Source organism: Morchella importuna, assembly GCF_003444635.1.
Source record: "Morchella importuna strain M04M26 chromosome Unknown Morimp01GS017, whole genome shotgun sequence".
NCBI classification, from domain to species: Eukaryota; Fungi; Ascomycota; class Pezizomycetes; order Pezizales; family Morchellaceae; genus Morchella; species Morchella importuna.
In genome coordinates this window covers 1-24,870 of record NW_025763414.1, presented here as the reverse complement: position 1 = coordinate 24,870, position 24,870 = coordinate 1, and the positions used below count along the sequence as shown (strand labels likewise).

The 24,870-nt window shown below is 47.4% G+C and overlaps 5 protein-coding genes across 5 annotated transcripts; 3 read left to right on the top strand and 2 right to left on the bottom strand.

Moving 5' to 3' along the window:
* Positions 1–5,991: 5,991 nt before the first annotated feature.
* Positions 5,992–8,292, top strand: LAJ45_05928 (uncharacterized protein; the record flags this gene model as incomplete). Its single annotated transcript, XM_046115496.1, has 8 exons — positions 5,992–6,160; positions 6,237–6,267; positions 6,328–6,589; positions 6,666–6,792; positions 6,871–7,103; positions 7,171–7,384; positions 7,449–8,203; positions 8,263–8,292. 8 exons carry the CDS (start codon positions 5,992–5,994, stop codon positions 8,290–8,292), a joined length of 1,821 nt encoding a protein of 606 aa, XP_045971080.1.
* Positions 8,293–9,400: 1,108 nt separating this feature from the next.
* On the top strand, positions 9,401–12,132 carry LAJ45_05927 (uncharacterized protein; the record flags this gene model as incomplete). The annotated part of the gene is made up of 6 exons (XM_046115495.1): positions 9,401–9,754; positions 10,294–10,296; positions 10,342–10,737; positions 10,813–11,274; positions 11,347–11,468; positions 11,535–12,132. The coding sequence occupies 6 exons, from the start codon at positions 9,401–9,403 to the stop codon at positions 12,130–12,132; spliced, it is 1,935 nt and encodes a 644-aa protein (XP_045971079.1).
* A 1,127-nt stretch (positions 12,133–13,259) lies between these two features.
* LAJ45_05926 (uncharacterized protein) lies at positions 13,260–14,066 on the top strand (the record flags this gene model as incomplete). Its single annotated transcript, XM_046115494.1, has 3 exons — positions 13,260–13,458; positions 13,542–13,554; positions 13,604–14,066. 3 exons carry the CDS (start codon positions 13,260–13,262, stop codon positions 14,064–14,066), a joined length of 675 nt encoding a protein of 224 aa, XP_045971078.1.
* A 1,333-nt stretch (positions 14,067–15,399) lies between these two features.
* LAJ45_05925 (uncharacterized protein) lies at positions 15,400–16,255 on the bottom strand (the record flags this gene model as incomplete). Its single annotated transcript, XM_046115493.1, has 3 exons — positions 15,400–15,785; positions 15,850–15,903; positions 15,958–16,255. 3 exons carry the CDS (start codon positions 16,253–16,255, stop codon positions 15,400–15,402), a joined length of 738 nt encoding a protein of 245 aa, XP_045971077.1.
* Positions 16,256–17,490: 1,235 nt separating this feature from the next.
* Positions 17,491–18,054, bottom strand: LAJ45_05924 (uncharacterized protein; the record flags this gene model as incomplete). Its single annotated transcript, XM_046115492.1, has 1 exon — positions 17,491–18,054. One exon carries the CDS (start codon positions 18,052–18,054, stop codon positions 17,491–17,493), a length of 564 nt encoding a protein of 187 aa, XP_045971076.1.
* Between the last annotated feature and the right edge of the window lie 6,816 nt (positions 18,055–24,870).

Genomic DNA, 24,870 nt, shown 5'->3' with positions numbered 1-24,870 from the left:
TACTTTGGTTGAAGAGTGGCGTCTTGATTATGAGCCTTGTACCGGATGTATGAATCAAAATACGTGACCCATAGTAGGGTAGGCGTTAGCTGAAAGTCGAAATATACGCACACCATCTCTGACTTGCAGTAACGTCCAAGTTTAGTAGGGCAAAAGTAATATATATAGTGGACCAAGAAGGGACTATCCTACATATATATATTAATATGCAGCTTATGGTTGATACCACCTTCTATAAATGCACTTAGCAAGTTTTCAGTTAGGATGGTTGGTAATTAGTAAGTGTAATATTCCGAACTTGACCGCATCAGATGATTACCCGGTTACCTACCTTGCACACTCATACTCGGAAGAGAAATGTTTTGGAAAGGGGTGAGCCTGATTTCCATTCCCGATTGTCAATGGCCCTTGTGTGCCATCAATCATCCATAACGTTTTTAGCCGAGTGCCGTATCGGACCTAGAATCGTGTCGTATGGCAACAGCACTGAGATCTTGACATAAATTTTGGAGACGAACAGACTCGGCAATAAACACGACCAAATTTGCGCGGTAATGCCTGATACCAGTCTGACATGGTATCAGGTCAAAAATGTTACCATCAATGAGTTGACTGGAAGGGGAACATGGTTTCTGAGCTCGGATATGAGTTCCGCTCGCGATCGTATCAGTTATTTCTCGTATCTAATGCCACTTCTTTGAAATGTAATGATTCATGTTGATCCCCGTATGCGTGATATGATCATGAAGCGGGTAGTGTGCCTCAAATAAAATCTGAGATAGTGCTTCGCCTCACGCTGGACGGCGTTTCAGCTAGATCTTATTTCAATTCCCTATTGTAGTCATGATCGGCATAGCCTGTACCTCAGTGAAGCTAATATGGACCCACGAGGAAACCGCGTGCGCCCAAACGACATAGAATCGTCGATCTGGACCCTACAGTAGCTCGAAGGTATAACGTAGCAGCTAAAATCAAAGGTTATTCTATGGTGTATAGGTTTCAAAATTTGTACCGGGCTTGAGAGTCCCCGCTAGTGGTAGCGTGAATGTTACTATTGTGTGTCATGAGTTAACTGATATATAGGAATGTTACATCGGGAGGCCACAGTTGTTTTTGAGTAAGCTTCCCACCCCGGCGCCCGAAGCCCCCTGCTGTAGAAAGTGCTGATTGCGATCGGAGAGCAAGAGCACAAGACTAGGGAAGGCGACTAGGAAATTCCGTGACCCATCTTTCCTGCATCGATTTTTCCTTTCTTTTCTCTTGGAACTCATATGATCATACAATGAATAGCATACATTTCAAACTAAACGGCGTAGAAACTTGGTAAATGTCGATACGGTACGTAAAATGGTTCCTTCCCCCTACTTGTATTCAGATCATGACATGAATGCCCCTTGATCCTTAATTAGCTATAAAATAACTTCGGCGGTAAATAAGAACTATAGGATTGAAGATAGACAACCCTCGGGAGCGATGTTCGCGCCTTGTTAATTTATAGCGCGTCAGGTGCGGGCATACCTAGGTCTGGGACTGGGCAAGATTGTGATGATCTCGTATCCCACATAATCTTTCCCCACAAAAGCACTGGAACACTCGGAAGGGTGGCTGAGTTTAATATATTATCTAAAAATAGACATATCACGCGTGCCTAATTTATTGAGTTCGGTATATGATCCTAAATTTATTATTATTCTGTATTGAGCTCGAATTCAATATGCTCCCTCGGAGGACACCTGAATGGAGGTGGTAATTGAGGCCTACCAGGATATAACTTTGAAGATCGAAGACGAGGAATTTAGAGTAGGCTTTGTTTAGTTGACTAGCTTAATTCCGCTATCAATTCACAAAGAAAAGACCCTGAAAGTTGATTATTATGGCCCCGATTGAGTTGCTTAGGATTTCTATTTTCCTTCTCCATCGACTGTCCGGGACTTGTGTGTGGTGCGGCGGAGCATTTACCCTAAGCTAGGGTAACAATAAGGATAAAGTTTTGTATACATGAGGAGACAGTCTTCCGCGTGACTATATAGATCAATCTCGTCATACCTGTTACGGCACTGTCTGCCTTTCTTCCTACCCACTCTCAATCTCAGTGCATCCCACTAGTTCTTCAGCCTCTCCTATATACCGTCTTCATTTCTTTTCTTTCATCGAGCTTAGGGCATCCGGGCGGGAGTCGCGACATCATATGTCAGGAGAGGGGATCTCCGGCCACACTGCGGAGCGGATTCTCGAGTGACATCAATTCCTTGACCACTTCCACTCCCTCGTTCCGCTCGGTTGTTTCCGTACTTTCGGGTTCTTCAATCAATGCCGGCCGTCACTGATTTGTCGTTCTGTGAAGTGCTCCAGTAGTTAAACTCGGGACGTCGCTTCCATACAACTCTGTGTATTCACTTCGAATCGAATTGAATGTGGAGTGCTATTAGTAAAGTTTTAGGCAATAAGAGATTTGATATCCTTATTTTCTCGGGATCCAATCGCCTTGGTATTGCAGAGACATCCCGCTGGATGTCCAGAGCCTCCCCGTAGGTCATGCAGGTAGAGAGCGCGATGTTGAATGGGGTGAACGTTTTGCGCAGTTGACTCGCCTCGAAGGCCGTGCTTTAGCTCTTTATGATTCCGGCCATATGGCATTAGTAGATACATGTATCCATCTAGAGAGATGTAGATTCTTTGGTCAGAGGTCAATGGACTGTGCGCAGTGTACGACCTATGCATACCTCGACAGTATGCCCATGGCGATAATTAAGTAAACGAGTAAGCGCAAGCTAGAATACATGTACTATTACATACAGTCTCCGCACTAAAAACATCACTTCCGTGTCTTGGGGACCGTAGTGGGGTGATAATATGATTCACTATTGGTAATTATGTAACACCACAATGGACTTCTCATACATACATGTATGTATATACATTTGTGATTGCTTCCAGTTACAGTCGTTCACCTACTGACGGCGGATCCTGTCTGATGGTTCTGTTTGCAGTAATTTGCCCTTGGGGTCCAAAACCTAACTCTTTTATTGGCCTCAAGTCCCTGACCGCCATCAGACAGGGTCCGCCTTCACCCCGTGAGTGACTGTACATCTTATCGCATCAAGCCTCAGCGCGGTCGTCATAATAAGCTTTCCTGCCAAGTGCGAGGGCCAGGACCCTTCCTCGCTTGGCCGCTTGAACTAGCTTAGCGCGGAGTACTGCACAAGAACTCACAACTTGAACCTATCAGTAAACGTACATTTCGTGGAGTTAATGAAATAAAGAGTGAGGGACGTGGTGACAGAGCTTTAAGGAAAACAACCCCCCCGACACGGATGGCATCCAGTGGATATTTTGAAGGTTTGTAGGCGTTCTAATCTACTTTTCCTATACGCCCGATGTATAATACGGATTTGTAAACGAACAAAACAACACCATAACATCTTCTATGACACATTATTATTACAGCGAAAGCTTGCTATAAGGGTACCTTCTATAAGGGTAATCTTCTATAAGGGTAGCACCTCTCGGTCCTTTTTGCCCGGCTTTCAGCACTGGCACCATTTATATAAGGGTAATCTCTCCGTAACGGTACCAAATTCCGGTCCCGAGCGTACCCTTATAGAAAGCTTTCGCTGTAGCAGCTGGAAATATAGGTGTCATGTTTACAAACCTTACTCTTTCTCCACTGGCGAATAAGGGGTGTTATGTGCTCTGGGGGAATCTGATGTGGTATGTCGTTGACAATTTTCACGGTGGAGCGCAGTCGTCTAACAATTCAGGGTCCATATTATGAGGAAATGATCATTTAAGGGGACGCGATCCTTCCTTCGTAGCTTGAAGGGTCAGCTTCCCACATACTAGCCTTTCTCAGGGGTCTGCAGCACCATTGCTGAGGATGGCGAGAAGGCTGTGTTCTGCACTCTATTTAGAAACCGTTTTATTTTTACCTCAAGCCATTGATACTCCTCTCTTCTAGCCTTTCCTCCCTTCTCTTATCTCTGTACGCTCCCGATACTATCGTTTATCGATCCATGAGAAATGGCTGAAGCAAGATATCGTCATATACCAATAGCAAGTAATTTATGATCCAAGGTAACTTTGCCAGGCCATATTCGCGCAGACATCTCTTTGGCGAGTCTCGCCTCCGTCCTCGCAGTGTATACGTGAGTTGGGGCCGGCCAGCATGAGTTTAGCTACCACTGTCAAACGCGGTCGCGTGGGGAGGGATCGCCGCGTATAAATTGAGTCCGATAAAACCGCCTATATTCAGTTTTTCCGTATTTGTCCATTCGGCACAATCTTGTCGTACTTGAATTAATCGGTAATCGTATAATAAGAAAAGTGAGGGCATAGCCGACACAGTTACGAGGAAATTCCAGACTATTCCTTCACCTTCGACCCCAGCATACATGAAAGAGCTGCCTCTTGGACGTTCAAATGGAAGTACCTGGGTCCCGTGGTAAAGGTGAGTAAAGTACGGTTAAACTCTCAATTCTTTAATTCTCAGCCTTGTCAAGTTTTCGTTAGCACTCGATTAGATTTCCTAAAGGCAAATTATATCTACAGGTAGTAATCAGAGTGAGTAACGATCCATGATCTGACCCTGTGGATTATGCTGAGAAATCAGGTGCTATAGTAGATTCTATAGATTGAAGGATGAATAGCTAGTCATAGATAGGTACCTCCGTCAGCCATCCGCAGTAAGAATTTATCCAGCTTGCGACTAAGGATAGGTCTCCAATGAGGTTAGTAAGGCTGTGAGCGGGAGAGGGCCACTTGGATGGATCGAGCGTGTACTCCAAGGCTCCCATACTCTAGTAGCAAACCATCAATGACTATGTCGTTTAGTAGAGTCATTTACTATAAGTGACTTCCTCATTCACTATAAGTGACCAACTCAATTAGACTAAACCACCTTTGTCACTTAACTACTTTGCTATATATTGTGCAAAATCTTGAGACTTAGGGTTAGAGGTTAGGATGATCAGGTTCTTACATAATAAGATCTTTTTACACAACCGGATCTCCCCCGGAACAAAATCTTTTACATGATGGTATTTTTGTTTTGGGGGGGGAACCAGCAAATTTAAAAACTGTGGAGTTTGACCTTGGTATCAAGGTCACAGACAATCACTCGTATATTTTGAAAAGTCTTGAGACTAGATATTTTATGTTTTGTGTTGTTTTGTCTCCTATCGCGGGACAAAGTCGAGCCTTTTTTTTCTTGTGCCCATCACTACTTATCGCCGGCGGAAGACGTCATCTTTGTGGCATCTGAGTATAATAGAAACGTTATCAACAAAAGGGAAGATAACATCACTACAGTTCTGATCTACCAGGCAAGGTATACCCTTCAGTGACAATCCGAATCGATTAATAAATCAATCATAATCTCAGTTCGGACCGAGTGATATTTTATGGGGGAAGGAATCTCTTCTCTTTGCTACACTCAGTACCTTAGTGCACTGAGCAAGGGATCGCTTAGAACGGCTCTGACCGTATCTCACCGCCGTCGTTAATGTGATCGAACGATCAGCACAAGCATTGCCGCTGTTCAGGACTAGGTTTTAACTATTGTCGTGCCCAGCTCGGATAGCGATATGGTAAGGTCCCGACACATGTTGATTTAGCCTGAACTAAAGTTTCCACTCACAAGGATCAGGGCTCTGGGGATGCCAGCCCTGACTCAAGCTGGCATCATACTCTAGTGGGGAATAGGGAGCATGCATATTAATTATTCGCCTGATCTCGCTATGACATGGCAGGGAAGCGAGATTTCATCTGGATCCACTTGCCTATCAATGGTAATAAGAGGCGGGGAACCACCCCAGTATCTGTAAGCATAGAAGTGTTGATAACCTGGTTAGGAGAACCAGCGAACGTACACGTGCGGTTCCTGCAGGAGCCCATATATATGGAGCTCTACGCGGCAAGCGAAGCTGGGGTGTATAAAAAGGATTCCATTTCCCGAACAAAGGGGCTCATCACCTTGAACTGTCTAAGGAACCGATGATGCTGTGGGGTCATATCTCTCTTCTATCCGTTGCTGTAACTACGGCTTCTGCGTACTTACTGATTGAGCGCCGCGAGGATCTGCTCGATCAATATGATTATGTCATTATCGGCGGCGGACTATCGGGGCTGGTAGTTGCAAATCGGCTGACGGAGGATCTAGCTAGTAAGTTGCAGCTGTGTTTCCATTCATTGAAAACTTTCTCTAGCTTCGGTTTCTGAACAATTATTCGATCATACAGCGACAGTTCTTGTTATTGAAGCTGGTGAACTGTAAGTAGACCAAAAAGTACATAAGAAGTTTGAATTAGGCCAGTTAACGATTAGATGCAGAGACAAGCACGAAGACAGTATCTATGTTCCTGGAGATGTTGGCGCTACTCTTGGTACCTCTTATGACTGGCAGGTACCAACTGTCCCGCAGGATGTTCTCGTAAACGGTAATATCACCATACCACTCGGTAAGGTTGTTGGCGGGAGTAGTGCCTTGAACGGGATGTTGTTCCACCGCGGGTCGCCGGCGGATTACGATCTGTGGGAGGCGTTGGGAAACGAGGGGTGGGGATGGGAAGGATTGCTGCCATATTTCATCAAGGTTCTTGAACTCTTCGAAACCTTTTGGCGGTATGCTTTGAAAAATGCGTGCTAATTCGATATTCTACCGTGTATAGAGCGAGACATTCACACCGCCGTCTGATGAGATTGTGAGTGAATTTGGGATTACCTATGATGAGTCGGTACATGGGTTTAATGGCTCAGTGCATGCGAGTTATCCGCCATTCATATACAACCAAACAAGTAACTTGAACCTACCCACCATATATAACCTCATGCGGTTAAATGTAAATTTTACTGACATCCCTCGCCTACGCATAGAAAATTTTATAAAGGCCATGAACCAGCTTGGAGTCCAGACCTCCAACGACCAAGCTTCCAGTGCAGTCGGTGTATTCTATCTCCCGAACTCTCTGAATCCAATAACGATGACACGATCATTCACTCGACCTGACGACCACGACGTGGCAGTAGAGCGTGCGAATTATCATTTACTGGCTGGAAATCAGGTAACAAAGATTTTAACAGAGGATGCAGTAGCCTATGGTGTTGAGGTTGGCCATTCCTCCCTGTTCTTACGGGAATCGAGTTATTCACTAATATTTTCTTTCGATGATACAGTATTCCGCTGGTAGTAATCAGCCACGGTACATTGTGAATGCCACGGTCGAAGTAGTCGTTGCTGCCGGCGCTGTCCATACTCCACAGCTGCTTCAGCTTTCGGGAATTGGCCCAAGAACACTACTCGAAGAACTAGGCGTTGAGGTGGTATCAGACCTCCCGGGGGTGGGGAGTAATTTTCAAGATCATCCGTCCCTTGTTGTGCCATATAGCTGTAAGTCATTAATTCTCTGATTGTATTTCTCTGTCGAGAACCACGGTGTACTAAGCCCTAGAAGTCACAGGTCTCGCCTTCAGCCCTCAGAACCTCACTTCAAACGCCACTCTAGCGGCCTACTATCGTGAGCTCTACAATTTGAGCAAGACGGGCCCGTACACTGTCTCTGCCGGGAATGCACTCGCATTTATCTCCACAAACTCCTTCACCAACAAAACATCGGAGCTTGTGGCCGAGGGCCGCAACCAGAACGAGACGTATCTCAGCCCAGGCGCTGATCCAGGCGTGACTGCAGGTTATAAGAAGCAACGCGACTTGTTGCTTGACATATGGGGTTCTAGTGACGCCGCAACAATCGAATACAGCGTTGGTTCTGCTGGTCCCCTTGTTATTTCGCTCTCGCATGCTCTATCCCGCGGTGATATCCGTGCATCATCTCTGGATCCATTCTCGCCGCCCAGTGTCGACTGGCGGGCTTTTGAGAACCCCTTGGATATGGAGCTGATGATTGATGCCTTCCGCGCTGGGAGGCGGTTGATGCAGACGCCGGCTATGACAGAGCTGGGGGCAATCGAGACCACAACCGGAAACCTGACAACTGATGAGCAGATTGTGGACTATTTGAAGAAGACCATGTCACCAAGTTTCTCCCATGTGTGCTGCACGAGCCCAATGATGCCAAAGGAGATGGGGGGAGTTGTAGACGAGGAGTTAAGAGTATTTGGTGTGTCAGGGTTGAGAGTTATAGATGCGGGAGTGGCGCCGGTCGTTCCGGCAGCACATTTGCAAGCCACTATCTATGCGGTGGCGGAGAAGGTACGTTGGGCGGCAGTTCTTTGCGGAGCGGGATCAGTGCTAATTCCATCATTCTCTAGGCGGCGGATTTGATCAAGTCGAGTAGATAAGGAGCTGCATCCGGTGTTGAACGTCGGATATATTTTGAACACGCAAAGTACAGTGAGTTTGAAGGAAGGAATACTTTGGCGGGTCTCGGGGGTATTGATGTATGTATAGTACTCGAACATTAGAGTAAAGGTCGTGGTTTTCGAGGGGTGCTGGTGTGCGTTCTGGCTCATATAATATGATTCTAGGATGTTTAACTACTGAAGATAGTTCTTGAAATCGCAAAATATTTCGTAGTGAAGCATAGCAGAGCATATTTTTGTAACTCGACTCAATCTATCAGGGCTGCCCCCTCAACCTACTGACTCGAAGGCGCCGTATGCAATTGATAAATTAAACAAAAAAATCTCGAGGCCGCCGCCGTCATTGTAAACAGGGCTACAGAGTGAGTCATGGAGTATCACTCGATAAACTTCTTTGACACGCACACCCACCTCTACCGTCTTATGTACCTACACTTGATAGTGTCACCTAGCAAGCGCAACCACGTCCACCAACCAAGTGCTCGTCCTTCGTCGTCTCCTCCCGCGGGAAAGCCATGGCGATGCTGGCTTACTCCCTAGAGCTTCCACTGGCGCATGCTCGTGGGGCTCGCCCTTTAGAGGTCCTGCTGGCGCTAGTCACCATCAAAAGATAGGAAATGAGCAGTGGCTCTGCCTCTTGGCTGTAGCTTATGGAAAGATTGCCGTCTAGCCGAACCAAGAATTATTCGAGACACAGGCGCGGCTGGAGTCCAGGCACAGTTAATTCTAGGAGGGTAAATCACCGCTCTCACGGTGGGTAACCTCCCTAACCTTCAACTCTCAAGTTCGCGGTCTTGGCGCATTTTCTGAGGACAGCCAAACAAAATTGTCTGCCACCAGTTCTGCAATGGGTGTTTTTAATTTCAAGACTGCCAAGTAACTCTCATGATTAAACTGTGCTACGAGAATACTGCCAAGCTGACTCAGCGCCAAGCGAAGCACTGATGCCAAGCCCCGCCCCAGCCCTAACCCCAATCCCCAATCTCCCTCGCTTGTTCTTCTCTTCTTCTCTTCTTCTCTCTCTCTCTCTCTCTCTCTCTCTCCTTCCAACCAAACACCAACCACCACCACATCCACCACCATCACCATGTCAACTCCGAATCGCCAACGCCAACAACGCCAACACACATCAGGTCAACGACCACAACAGCAACCCCCACAGGAACCCGCACAAGAACCCCCACCCCCACCACTACCACCACCAAAACATACCTACGAACAGCTAGCGGCCCACTGCAACCTTTACTTCACTCGCCCGTCCGAAGAATGGTCCTACACCTCCTTCGCAACCCACTTAACCGCCGCCCTCGGTGCCCTCAAGTTCGACGTCCTCAACTTCCGCTGGAGCAAGAACCTCTCCGTCATCGCCGAGTCGCGCCTGGAGTCGCGCGACCGCAGGAGGAAAGCGCGCAGTCTGTTGGATGCAGCGAGGTCTAGTGCTGTATGTCTCCCCCCTTCGCCCTTTCCCCTCTATTCAGAATATTTCCCCCCAGCGTTGGGGCTCTCCGGGTCGGGTGCGTCCTGGCGGGTGCGTCCTTGCCATATCCAATCCACCCACGCACCACTCATAAAGAAGCTTCGGCTGCGGCTAGTTGTGACTTTCCGGTGCACCAGAGTGGGGGGTTGGGGCCCGGGAGTGGGGTGCGTCCTTCCGTTTCATGCCCAACGCTGGGTGTAGACCGTATATGGGTCGGCGGCTGCGGCTAGTCGTCTTCATGGTGTCTACATGTATCCATCTATATCGTGCGATGTTGTGGTCTTTCCCTTTTTTCTTACATATATCCTACTCTCTCCCCTGTCTGCGTATGTATCCCCCGAGCTAGTCCTGCTCTCCTGACCCGAGAGGGCTATACTTGTGGAATTAACCCCCTCCCCCCCTCCGCGATTGAGCTAGACCAGCGCTGTCTTTGCTTGCTTTCTTCTCCTCTCGTTGTACTGCTGGTGCTGACACTTGGTCTGCCTGGGCCGCCGCGTTCGCAGGGAGTGTACCTTTGATCGCTGTACGGTTAATGGTTAATTGGATTGCAGAAGAGATACGGTCGGGGAGCTGGATCAACACGTTTACGCCCAGACGCGCCGCCAGTGTCGGTGCAGCAGCAGACGATCGTCAATGGGGATATCATCCAGACGGGTGGGGTGAAGATACATGAGGTTTCCAGTGAGGTTTTTGTGGCGGGTGGGAGCGGGGGTGGGGGGGTGACGGTTGACAGGGCGGGGACAAGGAAGCGGAGGGGGGAGGATGATGATGATGGGCAGCGGGGTGAGGGCGTGACGGCGGGGAAGCGGCGAATGCGGCGGACAGGGGACGAGCTGGCGGAGGAGGCGGAGGAGGCGGAGGAGACGGCGGAGGGGTCCACGCAGCGGAACAATGGGGTGGATGAGGTGGAAACGGAGGCAGAGGCGGAGGCAGAGGCAGAGGCTCTCGTGAGTTACCTCGACCATACATCGATATCAACCATGCACTCTTTCACTTTCATCTTGAATTCTAATCATTTCCAGGCCTCGCCCCAAACCCCCTCCTCGACCCCGCCATCCTCGACCCCCGAGCTCCCGCCACACCACCCCGCCGACCACGACCACCACTCTTCCTTCCCCTCCTCTCTCCCGTCATCCCCCACCTCTCCCCACCCCCCCTACATGGACGACCCCTACTCCTCCTTCCCCCCTTTCCCCTACGACCCCCTCTTTGTCACCACATATCTTTCCATCCCGCCCTCCCAGAAACACACCTTTACCACCGCCCGCGTCCTCGAGGACATCGTCTACCACCATGTGCGCACCACTCCTGCTGCCACCCCCTGGCTGCAAAACAACCCGATCCTGCAATGGATCATCGACCTCTCCGACCCGGTAGTGTCTCGATGGTTCAAATCTACAGAAAGGGAGGAGATTGCAGCGTGGGGGCCCGGGCTGCCTGACAGGGATACGGCTTTTGAATATGCGGTTGGGCGCTTTCCGACGGTAAGATCTTTCTTTAGGGGCGGGAAGGAAGTGTGGAGTGTGGCGTGTGGCGTGCTAAGTAAGATGTGACAGAGTCCAAAGAGTAAAGCCGAGCTCTACGACGTAATCGAGACGCCGTCGCGACCACCGGGGGAGCCGTTCGATGAGCGTCGCCACGCCACGGCGCTGTATGCCAACAGCGCTGCGTCCTCTATGTACACCCCCCGCCCCCCCACTACTACTACTCTACCACTATCACACACTAATATTCCCTACTCTAGACTCGCACTCCTTACCAGCTACGCGTCGTGTCCCTGGCTAGGCCCCTCTGACCTCCGCGAGGGCTGGTTCGCCTCTCTGTGGACGCCACTTCTGGACCGCTGCCTGCACACCATCCCCGGGCTTTCCGTGTCGCGGACGGACATCAAGAGTGCAGCAGGGAGTGCGAACCACCGCTACGATGGGGTCCTCCGGTGTGTGCTGGCGGACGGGCGCGTTTATGATCTGGGCGCTATTGAGGTTAGCCGTGGTGTGGTGGGGGCGAAAGAGGCCGACGATGGCGCAAAGTTGGTTAGGGGCTTGAGGGGGATGCTGAGGGCTGTGGTGGAGGGCACGGGAATGCCGGGGGATGGGATGCAGGTGGTGGGGGTGCTGTGTGTGGGGTGGAGTTTGAGGGTGTGGACGATGCATATGCTGGGAGAAGGGGGGGTGACGGTTTTGGTTAAGGGGAGGGCGAGGAGTGTGCCGATGACGTGGGAGCAGTGGGGGGCAGTGGTGGAGGTGATGAGGGGCGTGGTGAGGGTGAAGGGGATTGTGGAAAGGGGGGTTGAGGCTGCGCGGGTGTGGGAGGAGGGGCGGAGAGGGCGGGATGTTTTGTAGGTGGTGGGTTGGGTGGGGATAGTAGAGAGGGGGAGGGGGGAGTAATATTCCTAACTGTAACTCCTAATGACCGCGAGATGGGAACAATGCTCGTGTCTTTGATTCAATCCCCCCTATGAAATCCCGTGAAATTCTCTGCCAGTCACTCTGCAATCACCCAGTACGGTATTGACAATTATATCAACAAGTTTGCCCACTCCAAACCCCCCACCCCCCACCCCATGCCTTGTGCCTGCCTGGAGCTTACACATCAGACTCGCCCGGGCTCCCAACTTCAGCCACTTGGGCCGGGTCTGAGGGTATTTATGCTTCGCTGAATTGATTGTGTTGGAAATAAATAGTAGTGAAGAATAATAAAGAATAAATCCGGAAGACGGTGACTTCTTAATTGACTTGCTTAACTATAATACAGGGGGCATTTCAAGCCCATATTTATACAACAATATTGTGCCTGGAACAGTCCATATATGACTACATATTGACATATATACTGGTATTCATATGAGTATTAGGACTTTGCTCCTAGGCTCGGAACACAATTCCAACAGATTGCTCTCTGTGCGAGGCGAGTGATTTCACATGACGGGTGAAGTCAGGTAGGAAACCATGTGCCATCCGGCATGGTATGAGAGTCGTAACCTTATATAAAATATATTAGCTTGCCAGCTTTCCATTAGTAGCTGGGAAGGATTAAGGTTGATATGTGTATTATCTATTAACACCGCCTCGATAAGTAAGAGAGCGGAAAGAGAGGGGGGGGGTCTTCCCGCAAACTCCAAGTGTCCTGGTACTGGACAGAGAGACACACGGTCTAGAATACATAAGTGAGTTATATATCATTTTCGGTCGAGACATAGTTGATGCAGAAAGAATTACCTGCAGACCAATCGGCACACCGATCGGAGTTGCATAGCATTCGCGGGATAACGCGGGGTTTAACAATCCCAAGACTCTGGTGGATGCCTGATACATATCATCTGTTATTACTTTTTGAACCTTCGTACTCCACAAACCTGCTATTTAAATCCCCCCCAAACCCTATCTTCAAAACCACCCACATCCAAATCACAAGTCTCCCGTACCTCTCCGAGTCTCTAACCCACTCACCACTCACCCCACATCCCAGAATGGACTCCGAAAACGCCGATGTGCTCCGCGCCAAGATCTACGAGCTGACCAGCCAGGTTATGCTCCTTCCGGGTAAGACTATGGGGCTCCTGGGGATAGTACACGGCAAGGGCGAATGTTCCATCCCATGCATCGGCATCGAGCAAGAGCGCCCGCCTCCTAGTTATAACGCTCCCCGCCCCCCGGCGGACCCACAATGTAAACCCCCCCACCCCCCTCTTCTATCGATCCCCCCCTTGGGTTAATTGTTTCACTGACTCTCATTAACCCTCGCTGCAAAGACTGCAACTGCAAGTGCCGATTCCTCCTCCGCGGCCCAAACACTTTAGTTTAGTATCAGTAGTCACTATACCCTTCCAACGCTGTTCCATCCTATCACTGACCCCTATCCCTCCCCGCGCCCCGCAGTCCGCGGAGTCTACCTCGGCCTCGTCCACGCCGGCGACGTCGCAGAGCTCAGCGCGCGCGCGGGCAAGGAACTAGATGACGGGCTCAAAGCAATCGCGCAGCGCCTCGTGCCGCGCGGCACCGGAGCGCCGGTAACGGGCACATTCACGCAGGCCACCGAAGAGATCAACAGACTTCTCAATAAGGTGGCGCTGCGGGTCGATCCCGTGCCGGGTGGGTGGGATGCTTATGTTCTTGCATTTAGGAACCCTAACAGGGGGCGGTACTTGAGGCTGGGGGATGCAAGGCAGGCACACCTCGGCAAGACCCCAGAGGGGGATAGGAAGAATGCATTGTACTACGAGACGTTTTTTCAGCTGTTGCAGTTTCGTGGGATTGATGTTGAGGCGCTGCCGTAGGCGTGTTGGGGGTGGGTTTATTTTTTGGAGGGGAGGTGCGGTGTTGCTGGGGAGGGAGCGAATCTTGTGCTGGCTGCAGGTGGGAGGAATATGGGTTGGAGGGAAGCCTTATTTTGAAGTGGTGCGAAGGGATTCAAAGCCTTTTCGCCCTCTATCAATCTCTCTCTACGTCCTTTTTATCGACTCCTCTATTTGTACCTCGGGCGACTTTCTTCATATTGGGATTACATTACATTGAATATAAACTCGTGCCTACTGTGGTTGTAGAGGAAATAATTGATTCACTTCCCACTAGACGAGCGTTTGAAACGTATGATTTGATTTCATTCTAGGAGACGTTACGCAATGAGAAGAAGAAAACCCCATTCAGCACGCCGATTTAGTTCACCAAGCCTGATGCGCATGCCAAGGCATGGGATGTCACTCGATTTCGCTGTCCAATAGGCCTAGGTGTATTGATTCTTTATTGATTGATTGATTGCTTCATTAATTACATGCAACCCGAGTTTAATAGGTATATAAAAATATATATATGTCCCGGTTATAAAATAGTAACAATGTTCTATCTGCTTTTATATAACGTCACAAACTATGATTTATCTTTCATTGTTTAGAATCTCGACTTTACTTGTACCAGCATCACCGGTGCGCCACACTACGTGAAATGAAAACCAAATCATGAACACTATTCCTTAAATTTTGTACATGCTTATGTGACCTGTAAATCGAAGGATATGAAATGAATTACCCGCTGGCCCTCCGACCGTGGCTCCGATAGTCCTCATACGCATCTCGTCTGCCATATGATTAGAAACCCGGACGGCCTTCAGCACACCCGGTCTGTCAGCTTGAACCTAGGGTATATAATATAAATATATATATAGCTCTCCGTGATATCCTGCAACACATGTGGTCCGGTAAAGTCTACCCAGTGCAATAAAGGATCACTTGGGAAAAACAGTGAGGACTCCACCGGAACCACTAGACTGACTATTTACCATTTACTGTATGGCTGGCTTCCCTCCGGCCGCATCCTACCTGATTCGTTTCTTATAAGGTAGTAGTTTGATAGGTTTGAGAATCGAGGTCTTGTCACAAAGTGATGGCTGAAATACCCGTAAAGTAGTGTGTATTTCCACAAGCGCAGCCTTGTTATTGGGGACAACAGATGCAGTGACACGAAACGAACTCGGCATGGGACTGGTCTTGAATCCTTTCCTACCAGCTACGATACATCATAAGTAAATCCAGCTCATCTCCCAGTAAAATATAAGTCTTATGTCTCATTTCCTCCAAACAAATCCCGGTGCATACAGAAAATAGTTCCAAAGTACTACGGCAGCGCCTCCAAGTCGATTCCTCGAAGCAGGACCAACTGCAGGAAAGTCTCATAATAGAAGGCGTTAATTCTAGATTCCGGCATCCTGCCCATGTATCCGTAGCGCGCCCCTGCCGCTCTCTGGTATCTTCCCCTGTTAGGGTCATAATAGCGGGCAAAATAGTCTTCACCAACTACAGGGACGACATCCTGTCTCAGCGACACCTTGTTGAGCAGTTCTACCATTGCTTGACGCTCTTCCGTGAATCTGTCGGCTTTTCCTCCACGTGGAAACATACGTACGGCAATCGCGCGGAGTCCATCGTCCAGTTCCTTCTGCATGCGGACGCCGAGCTGGACGACATCCCCGGCGCGAACGAGACCGAGGTACACGCCACCACCTAGTCGGGAATGTCAGCGTGAATGAGAAAAAAAGGCGGCAAAGTAGTTGGACGGACTACAGACCTATTGTGTTTGGGCCGCCGTCAGGTGATCTACATCGACAGTTACATACTTGTACTGCCCGGCGGTTAAGATATTTCAACCCGAGTTGCTATCTATGAGGAGTCCTACCATTTGTGGGGTGTCCATTGGGGTCATCTCTGCGATGAACGCCTTCCTCTTTGGCACGAATAGTCGGGAATTTATAGCTGGGACGTTCTGTCTCCTTTGGTGGGGTTTCTTGCTCGTGTTCTTCCTGCCTATGTACTATCTGCGCGAGCTCGTCGGTCTTTCTCTGTAGAAGAGAGATCTGTTGTGTCAGGTCGTTGATCTGGCCCTGGAGAGCTTGGTTATTGATTGAATCCTCTCCGGAGGAAGGCTCGGTAGTGATAGTTGTGGAAACTACGGTTCGGGATCTCTTGGACTCCATTGTTGGAGGCGGGGAAACATTGTCCACCCGAGCAAAAATGCCCATTGTAACATCAGCACGTGTAACCTTTAGTCGGATTAAATCATCCTGCTCGGAGTGTTGGAAAAAGAAATGTTGGTCCAAATTGAAATGTGATCCTGTTCTTCATCAGTATCGGAAAATTAATGGGAGATCGATGGATGTAAATTACGATTTCAAGGCCAGTCAACTGTGCCAAGACATGCAGTCCAAAAAAATGGACGGACTGACCTGGACTGCAGCTGTGGACTACATACAACTGTTTATTATGATGTTTATGATAACTGAGCCAAACTCAATCCCTCAGTAGCGCAAGGAGTACAACATACATACACTACCAAAAGTCGGGCTGTTTTGAAGACCTTAGCACTGCTGCTTGTAATGCAGTACCTTAGTTTTGCCGAAGTCAAAATAGTACCCATAAAAATGAAAATATTATTTACATCACAGTAGTATCATATGCCCTATAGTAGTGCCATGCTCTTGAAGCGAATCCGCATTCATTTTGAATGCGAATTCCCGTGAATACATAAGCTAAACTATAACACTACTGGATACAAAAGAACGCCGCAAGAATACCGCACTAGTGCTGCAATCATACTAACACTAATTCGGGGAAATCTAGCCGTGTATTATGACCTGTATTTATTTTAATCTAGCATTACTATAGTCCAACTTATATATAAATCTCCTTGAATCGCTTCGAAACTAGCATGTTTGCGATATACTATTTAAAACTGACTGTAAATACTTTATTCTCAAAGATTCAGGGTGCAGAGGTATGGATTTGAATGATAGTCTATTGACCGGAGTAGGGTGCACGGTGACTGATACCATCATGAATAAACTTCTTTCTCGTACGAAGTATTGGTAGGAGATGAATATGTAGTTTCTTGCTTCTCAATGAATTAACAAATAAAACAAAAAATCATTCTGCCCATGACCGGCCGCGGGCGGGCACCGGAATCTAGAAATCTTCTGACAATGCGTCACTTTGGATACTTAATATCAAAGAGCCCGCATCGCGGATACATATGCATATACTAACGTAATCATACTCATAGAAGTGGTATAACATGTCGTATGTTCGGGTAGGCGGACATTCGTACTGGCTGACCCATACCGGATCGCAATAACAAAATCCATAAAAAGTCATAACAGAGAAATAGTAATAACACTCCCCGACCGGACGCATCTCCTCCGCTCAAGTATACAACTCATTGCAGGTATGTCCACGCTGGCCTCGGAAGCCCCTTCATATTATCGTGTATTGCCCTATCCCCATATGTCGTCAAATAATCTACCGCATCCCTGAAATCCACCATCTGCACATCCTCAAAAGCTTCCGGATTCATGCTCAACCCTACATGCCTCATCACTAGTATCGAGTCACCCCACGGGTGATACGCTTTCCCACCCGTAACAGCTATAACACATTCATTGACCTCAGATCCGTCGATCATGAAATCATCGTTATAGTATATCTCTAGCTTGTCACCCCTCCACCGCTTCCTGAGCCCATTAGCCGGGAGACTCATTGATCGTCCGACGAAGAACTTGACCTCTGGGCACTTCGGTAACCGCCAGTGAGAGTCATCATCTTCGTCGTATTCGAGTGGGCAGGCAACCCAGAGAAAACGTGGGGTGGTGGACTTCTCGGGGAAGAGGATGCCGAGGAAGTGATCGGGGGTCGGACGGGTCTGGAAGTTCAAGTAGGTGGGGCAGAGGATCTTGTGGACTGACCAGTCAGCCTTTTGACATGGCTTGGAGCAGTAGGTCATGATAGAGACTGCGTCATGTTTGTGACAAAGTTGGGACACTATCCGATTGTGATGGGGATAGCTTGGATGCGACGCCATGATGTTACGATTCGACCAAAAGAAAATTTGCTTATCTTCGACTCTCAGGGCTGCCGTCAACATTGCTCGCTTAGTGGAACTACAATTACGGTTCATGGTATATCAATCCCCCTACCGGAGACTCATACCGTCACCGTCTCAGCGACCGAGAAACTTACTATCGATATTAACAAACTAATACCGAAGGAGTTCCACCGCTATATCCATATGTTTGAAGAATATGATGCTTCAGTGCTTCCACCACATCGACCGTTCCATGATATGAAGATAGTATTAGAAGAAGGCAAACAACCACCATGGGGACCAATATATGCTTTATCCCAAACGGAGTTGAAGGGACTTTGGGACTACCTTCAAGAGAACCTACCTAAGGGGATTATCCGTCATAGTGAATCACCAGCGGGGACACCTATCCTATTCGTCAAGAAAGCCGATGGAACTCTTCGTTTATGTGTCGACTATCGGGGCCTCAATGCAATTACGATTAAGAATCGTTATCCATTACTGTTATTGAAGGAAACTTTGGCCAAATTGTCAAGAGCAAAATACTACACTAAGTTAGATTTACGTTGGGGGTATAATCAAATCAGAATAGCGGAAGGAGATCAATGGAAAACGGCATTCCGGACTCGGTACGGACATTTCGAATATACGGTGATGCCCTTTGGATTAGCGAATGCTCCTGCTACGTTCCAACATTGGATCAATGATATCCTACGTCCCTATTTGGATCAATTCTTGACAGCTTATTTGAATGATATCCTTATCTATTCCGAGTCTCTTAAAGAACATAAGGATCATATTCGAAAAGTTCTAAAAGTACTTGATGAAAATCATGTTCATCTCAAACCCGAAAAATGCGAATTCATGGTTCAAGAAACAAAATACCTGGGCCTGATCCTCACTCCGAATGGTAATCGAATGGATCCGAAGAAAGTTATTGATGTTTTAGAATGGTCCACACCGATGAATCTCCATGATGTGCAAGTATTTTTGGGATTTGCAAACTTTTATCGACGGTTCATCTTAGGATATTCAAAGATTGTTGCCCCACTTACAGCCCTAACAAAGAAAAATGTTAAATTCGAATGGACGGATGAAAGGGAGGAAGCATTTCAAACCTTAAAAAAGATGTTCACAACAGCACCTATACTAGTTCATTTCGACCCGGATCGCAAGATTGTGGTGGAAACCGATGCATCTGATTATGTTTCAGCAGGAATCCTTTCACAACGCGATGATGAAGGAGTTTTACATCCAGTCGCTTTCTTTTCCAAGAAACATTCCCCTGCGGAATGTAACTATGAAATCTATGACAAAGAACTTCTAGCGATTGTTCGATGCTTTGAAGAATGGCGACATCATCTAGAAGGAGCACAATTCCCCATTGAGGTTTTCAGCGATCATCGAAACCTGGAATATTTCATGACGACAAAATTATTAAATCGTCGACAAGCCCGTTGGTCTGAATTTCTTTCACGTTTTGATTTCATTATACAATTTCGACCGGGAAAACAAGGAGCAAAACCCGATGCATTAACTAGAAGGTCAGGTGACCTACCTAAAGAGGGGGATGAAAGGTTGACGCATCAGAGCCAAGTGGTTCTGAAGCGAAAAAATTTGCATACAAAGCTAAGTTTGTTCGCGGGTTCTTTATCAAATGAATCCGCTGAAGGAATGTCTACTGTGGAGGAGTTATTTTCAAAAGCTTACCAAGTTGATAGTTTTCCAAACAAGATTCTTGTTATGCTCCGGAGCGACGTTCGACATTCAAACAAAATTTCACTTGCCGAATGTATGGAAGACAACAACGGTCGGTTACTTTATCGAGGTGCACTCTACGTACCAAATGACAGTGACCTCCGACTGAGGCTCCTAAAAGAACATCACGATAAAGCATCAGCAGGCCACCCAGGTAGAGCAAAGACATTGGAACTCTTAAGTCGGGAATATTATTGGCCACAAATGCGAAAGCATGTCGATCGATATGTCAGGAATTGTAATGTGTGCACCCGTAGCAAGGCACCACGCAATGAACCCTATGGAGTACTTCGCCCCATGCCAATACCCGATGGACCATGGACGGATGTCTCGATGGATTTTGTTACCGACCTTCCGGAGAGTGAGGGTTACAATGTGGTTCTAGTTGTTGTTGATAGACTAACCAAAATGCGACACCTAATACCAACAACTAAAGAGGTGGATTCAAAGTAAGTAGCAAGGCTATATATCGATAACGTTTGGAAATTACATGGATTACCTGATACGGTTGTGTCCGATAGAGGAACGCAATTTGTCGCGGAATTTTGGAAGTCACTTTGCAAACGCCTGGAAATATCTTCACGATTCTCCACTGCATTTCACCCTCAAACCGATGGACAAACTGAAAGGATCAATGCCGTAATGGAACAGTATCTTCGAAGTTATGTTTCTTATCAACAAGATGATTGGACCCGATTATTGGCAATGGCGGAGTTTGCAGCAAACAATCATGTGTCGGAAACAACCAAGGTTTCTCCTTTCTATGCCAATTCGGGAAGGAATCCACGGATGACTTTTGGCCCCTTGGAAAATGGCAAAACAACAGCGGAAGATCAGGCCAATAGCATCGCAAAAGAAATGAAGGATATGGTGGAAATTCTGAAAAGCGAAATGTTTCGGTCACAAAGGATACAAGAGGAATCAACTAATCTCAATCGTTCTCCTGCTCCTCGCTATTGTATAGGAGATAAAGTTTTCTTATCGACACGCAATGTTCTAATAAAGCGACCCTCCAAGAAGTTCGATTGGAAACGGATTGGTCCTTATAGCATCAAACGAATCGTCAATCCCTATGCTTATGAACTAGAACTTCCCCGTTCTATGAAGATCCACCCAGTATTCCATGTTTCATTATTGTCACCCGAAGCAGGCAACCCATTACCGGGACAACAACTATCACCACCACCCCCAGTTGAGATCGAAGGGGGGGAAGAATGGGAAGTCGAAGACATTTTGGATTCTAGGAAACGCAAGGGAAAGTTTGAGTACCTGGTACGGTAAACAGGATATGACGATGCCTCGTGGCAGCCGTTATCGGACCTTAAACATTCGCCCGATATCGTTCGACAATTCCATGAACGTTATCCACGGAAACCTAAGCCTACCAGGAGATAGGCATTAGAGGGGGGCGTAATCTGTAACGGCAATATTATCTGTTAGTTAGGATGATCGATTGGATTGTGGAGGAAAGGTATTGCGCAGTTGTATTAGGATTTGTAATGGGGTTTCTGTTATGTTCTTTGGGTTTCCGTTACGTGAGGTATGAGTCATCAATGGACTAGAGCCTGGATATATAAAGGGGTGTTGTCTCGTGCCTTTTCATGTTTTCCTTCCTTCCCTTTTTTCTTCACGGAACTTCTTGTACTTATTCCACGAATACTACTTTGTTCTACACCTCGTCATAGGCCTTAACTAGTTAGTCATACTAGGCAAGCCACTCCATAGTCCACTGTCTCGAATACCTATTGCTACGTCTTCGCCTCGGTTGTATTCCTTGGCATCATAGTCCCTACGTCCATAGACCCCCGTTACAGTACCCTCACGCCCATCCAACAAAATCTCCTGATCAGAAGGACCACAGGAACCACCACAGACAGACCAGCGCTCCTTACAAACGACATACAAGGAGCCTTCAACTGTGTCGACCACCTCCTACTCGCCGAAATCATGACCCAACAAAGATTCCCAACATACCTAACGACATGGTGTAAGGAATTCAACACCAACCGAAAACTCCAATTCCAATTCAACCACGAACTGGAACCACCACAACCATACACCTCCGGGCTGCCCCAAGGGTCACCCCTATACCCGGTATTATTCATGAGCTACGCCGGGGTAATAACAGACCCCATCAACTCCCCCAAAGAAATAAACACCTCTTACATCGACGACGATGCCCTCGTCCAACTAGCAAAGTCTCCTCTCTTTATTACCAAAAGACTCAACGAAAGAATGAATGAAAGAGTCAGGAAAGCGGCACCCCTTAACATCAAATACGAACCCCAAAAATCCGACCTAGTCTTTTTCAAACCCACAACATCGAGCGCCCCGAACCCCAAGAACTCGGTAACAATTGCAGAAGAAGAAATCAATCCTAAAGATAGACTCAAATACGTAGGAGTCTGGCTGGACTCCAACCTCTCCTTTCGACCAGACATCGAAGAAACCATTGCCAAAGGCCTCAAAGCCCTAGGCAGCATCAGAAACATCGCCTACCTCCCCGGATCAACAGTAAAATCCATTCACCACCTCACTGTCCAAGGTTTTCTCCCCACTATCCTATGGGGATCGGCGGCTTGGTGGACGGGAGCCGACCACATCCTCCGATCACTATCCCCGCTCTACAATGAAGCCGCCAGGATAATAAGAGGCCTACCCCGCTGGACAAAAACCGAAAAACTAATAAAAGAGGCAGCACTCCCCCCACTTGAACTCCTCCTCAACCATAAATTACGAAAATACGGAACGCGCATCCTCTGCCACCCCGCAGACCACCCACTCAACGAAGAACTCATACAGCTCCTCCCTACCAGAATAAAAAATACCAAACGTACAGGCCTACATCGGATTGCATCACTCATGCTACCCTTCCAAGAACCAGGCAACCGCAGAAAACGATGGATCCAAAACGACACCCTCAGCAAATGAATGCTGGAAGAATGGAACTCCATCCCATGCATCAACTACCACGAACCAGGAACGCTAAAAATCCATCCAAAGCGAGCAAAACTTCTACGATCCAAAGCAAAAGTTATACACCGCATACGATGTCAAGCCACCAGGATAGACAGACACGCAGTGTTCACGGAACCCGAACCCTGCCAATGTGGCTCGGAACAATCTTCCAAGCACACTATGATCGACTGCCCACGATGGACACAACTACGAAGGCCACTCATGGACAAAATCCCAGGATCGCCCACCTGGGCAAATTGGTTATTCACCAACCTCAAAGTAGACCTAGTTCTACAATTTGCAGCAAAAACCAACCTACTCGACTGGTACAAAATGGACGAGGAGGACCCGGAGGAATGACTATTTCTTTCTCTCTCCCTTTTCTGTACCGCCGTACGATTCTTCGCTTTGTCTTTCCTTTTCTTCGCTTGTCTTTCCTTTTGTTCTTTCCTTATGTTTATAGGTGGAGGTGTTGGCGTGCGATAAGTCCTGTACTTCAAAGCAATATAAAAATCTAAATCTAAATCTTCTGTATCCTCTATAATATAACGCTTGTCCTTACCTGGCATATCATACCAGGTAGGATCACTCCTATATCTACGCTGGTTCTCAATATATACACTGTTACTTCTCTTCCTTACGAAGACTTTCGCGCCTCGCTTGACTAACTCGACAGCTACTACTGTCGCACATCGTACCCTGCGGAATATCTGCCATCGCCGCCCCTTGAGAAAGGCCCAGTTATTATCACCTTATATGGCGAGGGTTATCCTTTTGCCAAAATAGCCTGGAAAATTGTAGCACCAAACAGCAACTGTTATTCAATTGTCAAAGGAGATAAAGACAATCCGCAACCTAGCAGTCTAGTCCCCTACACTAAAACTACCTCTAGGAAGGGCCAGACAGAGAAGCTAAGCCTAAGAAAATAGTAGTTTTTAGTATGGATTGCACGACATTGCCGACATATAGTTCTTAATCAGCTTATCAAATTCCTACCTATGTCGATTATTTGAAAAACTGCTAGGAAATATTTAGCAAAAGCAGGCATCCACTGACGTCATGCAAAAAGAAAGAATTTCCTAAAGAAACTGTATATGCTTAATAGGTTAAAATTGTGCAAGAGAAAGAGCTGGACTTTGTAGGATTTGGGAGATATTATTTGTACCGACGAATCGAGATTTGAGGTAGGATTTCATACTGGAACCTGCTGGGTATCGAGAGCAGCTAGTCAGAAGGATCTTCCAGATTGCATACTGCATTCTTTTAAAAGTAGTAGGAGGTTGGTAATGATATGTGGTACAATCAAGTTGGGTACTAAGGGACTTATAGTGATCTTACCGAGTGGGTCTATAAAGGACACAGATTATGTTAAACTTGTTATGATTCCCGAATTACATCCCTTTTATATTCAGAAAAGACGGGTAGATGGTGAAGACATGGTTATGGAGGATGGAGCTAGTATACATAGGTCTGTAGTTGCTAGGGAAACTAAAAATCGCTTGAGAATACAATGGACCTTGGCCTGCCCAGTGAACAGACCTCAACCACATTGAAAACCTATGGTGGAAAATAACATACAGAATAAACCTAAGAACCCCGGCCATTACCACCAAGCCACAGCTTATACAAGCACTCCAGGAAGAATGTGATCGCTTAACAACAGATGACTTCAAGAGGTTGATAGAGAGTATGCCTAGGAGGGTCAGGGAATGTATTAAGAGAAAAGGAGCTTCTACGCACTACTAAATGTACATTATATTCATTCTATTTATCAAATACTGTTATTCGTTGCCATTTCGTTGATTTATCGACCTTTAACCCAGCCTCGAACCCGGGGCCAACGACCTCGAACCGCCAAATGTAATATTGCTTTTGTGAGCGTCCGATCACTTTTTACCCGCCGCTGTACAGTATTTTAAGGCACCCAAGGTTAAGGCAACCCGTTGTGAATAGCACTGCCCTGCTATATCTTCTTCCCTCATCAACGATACTCACTATCAAGAGGTCCTCTCAACTCTG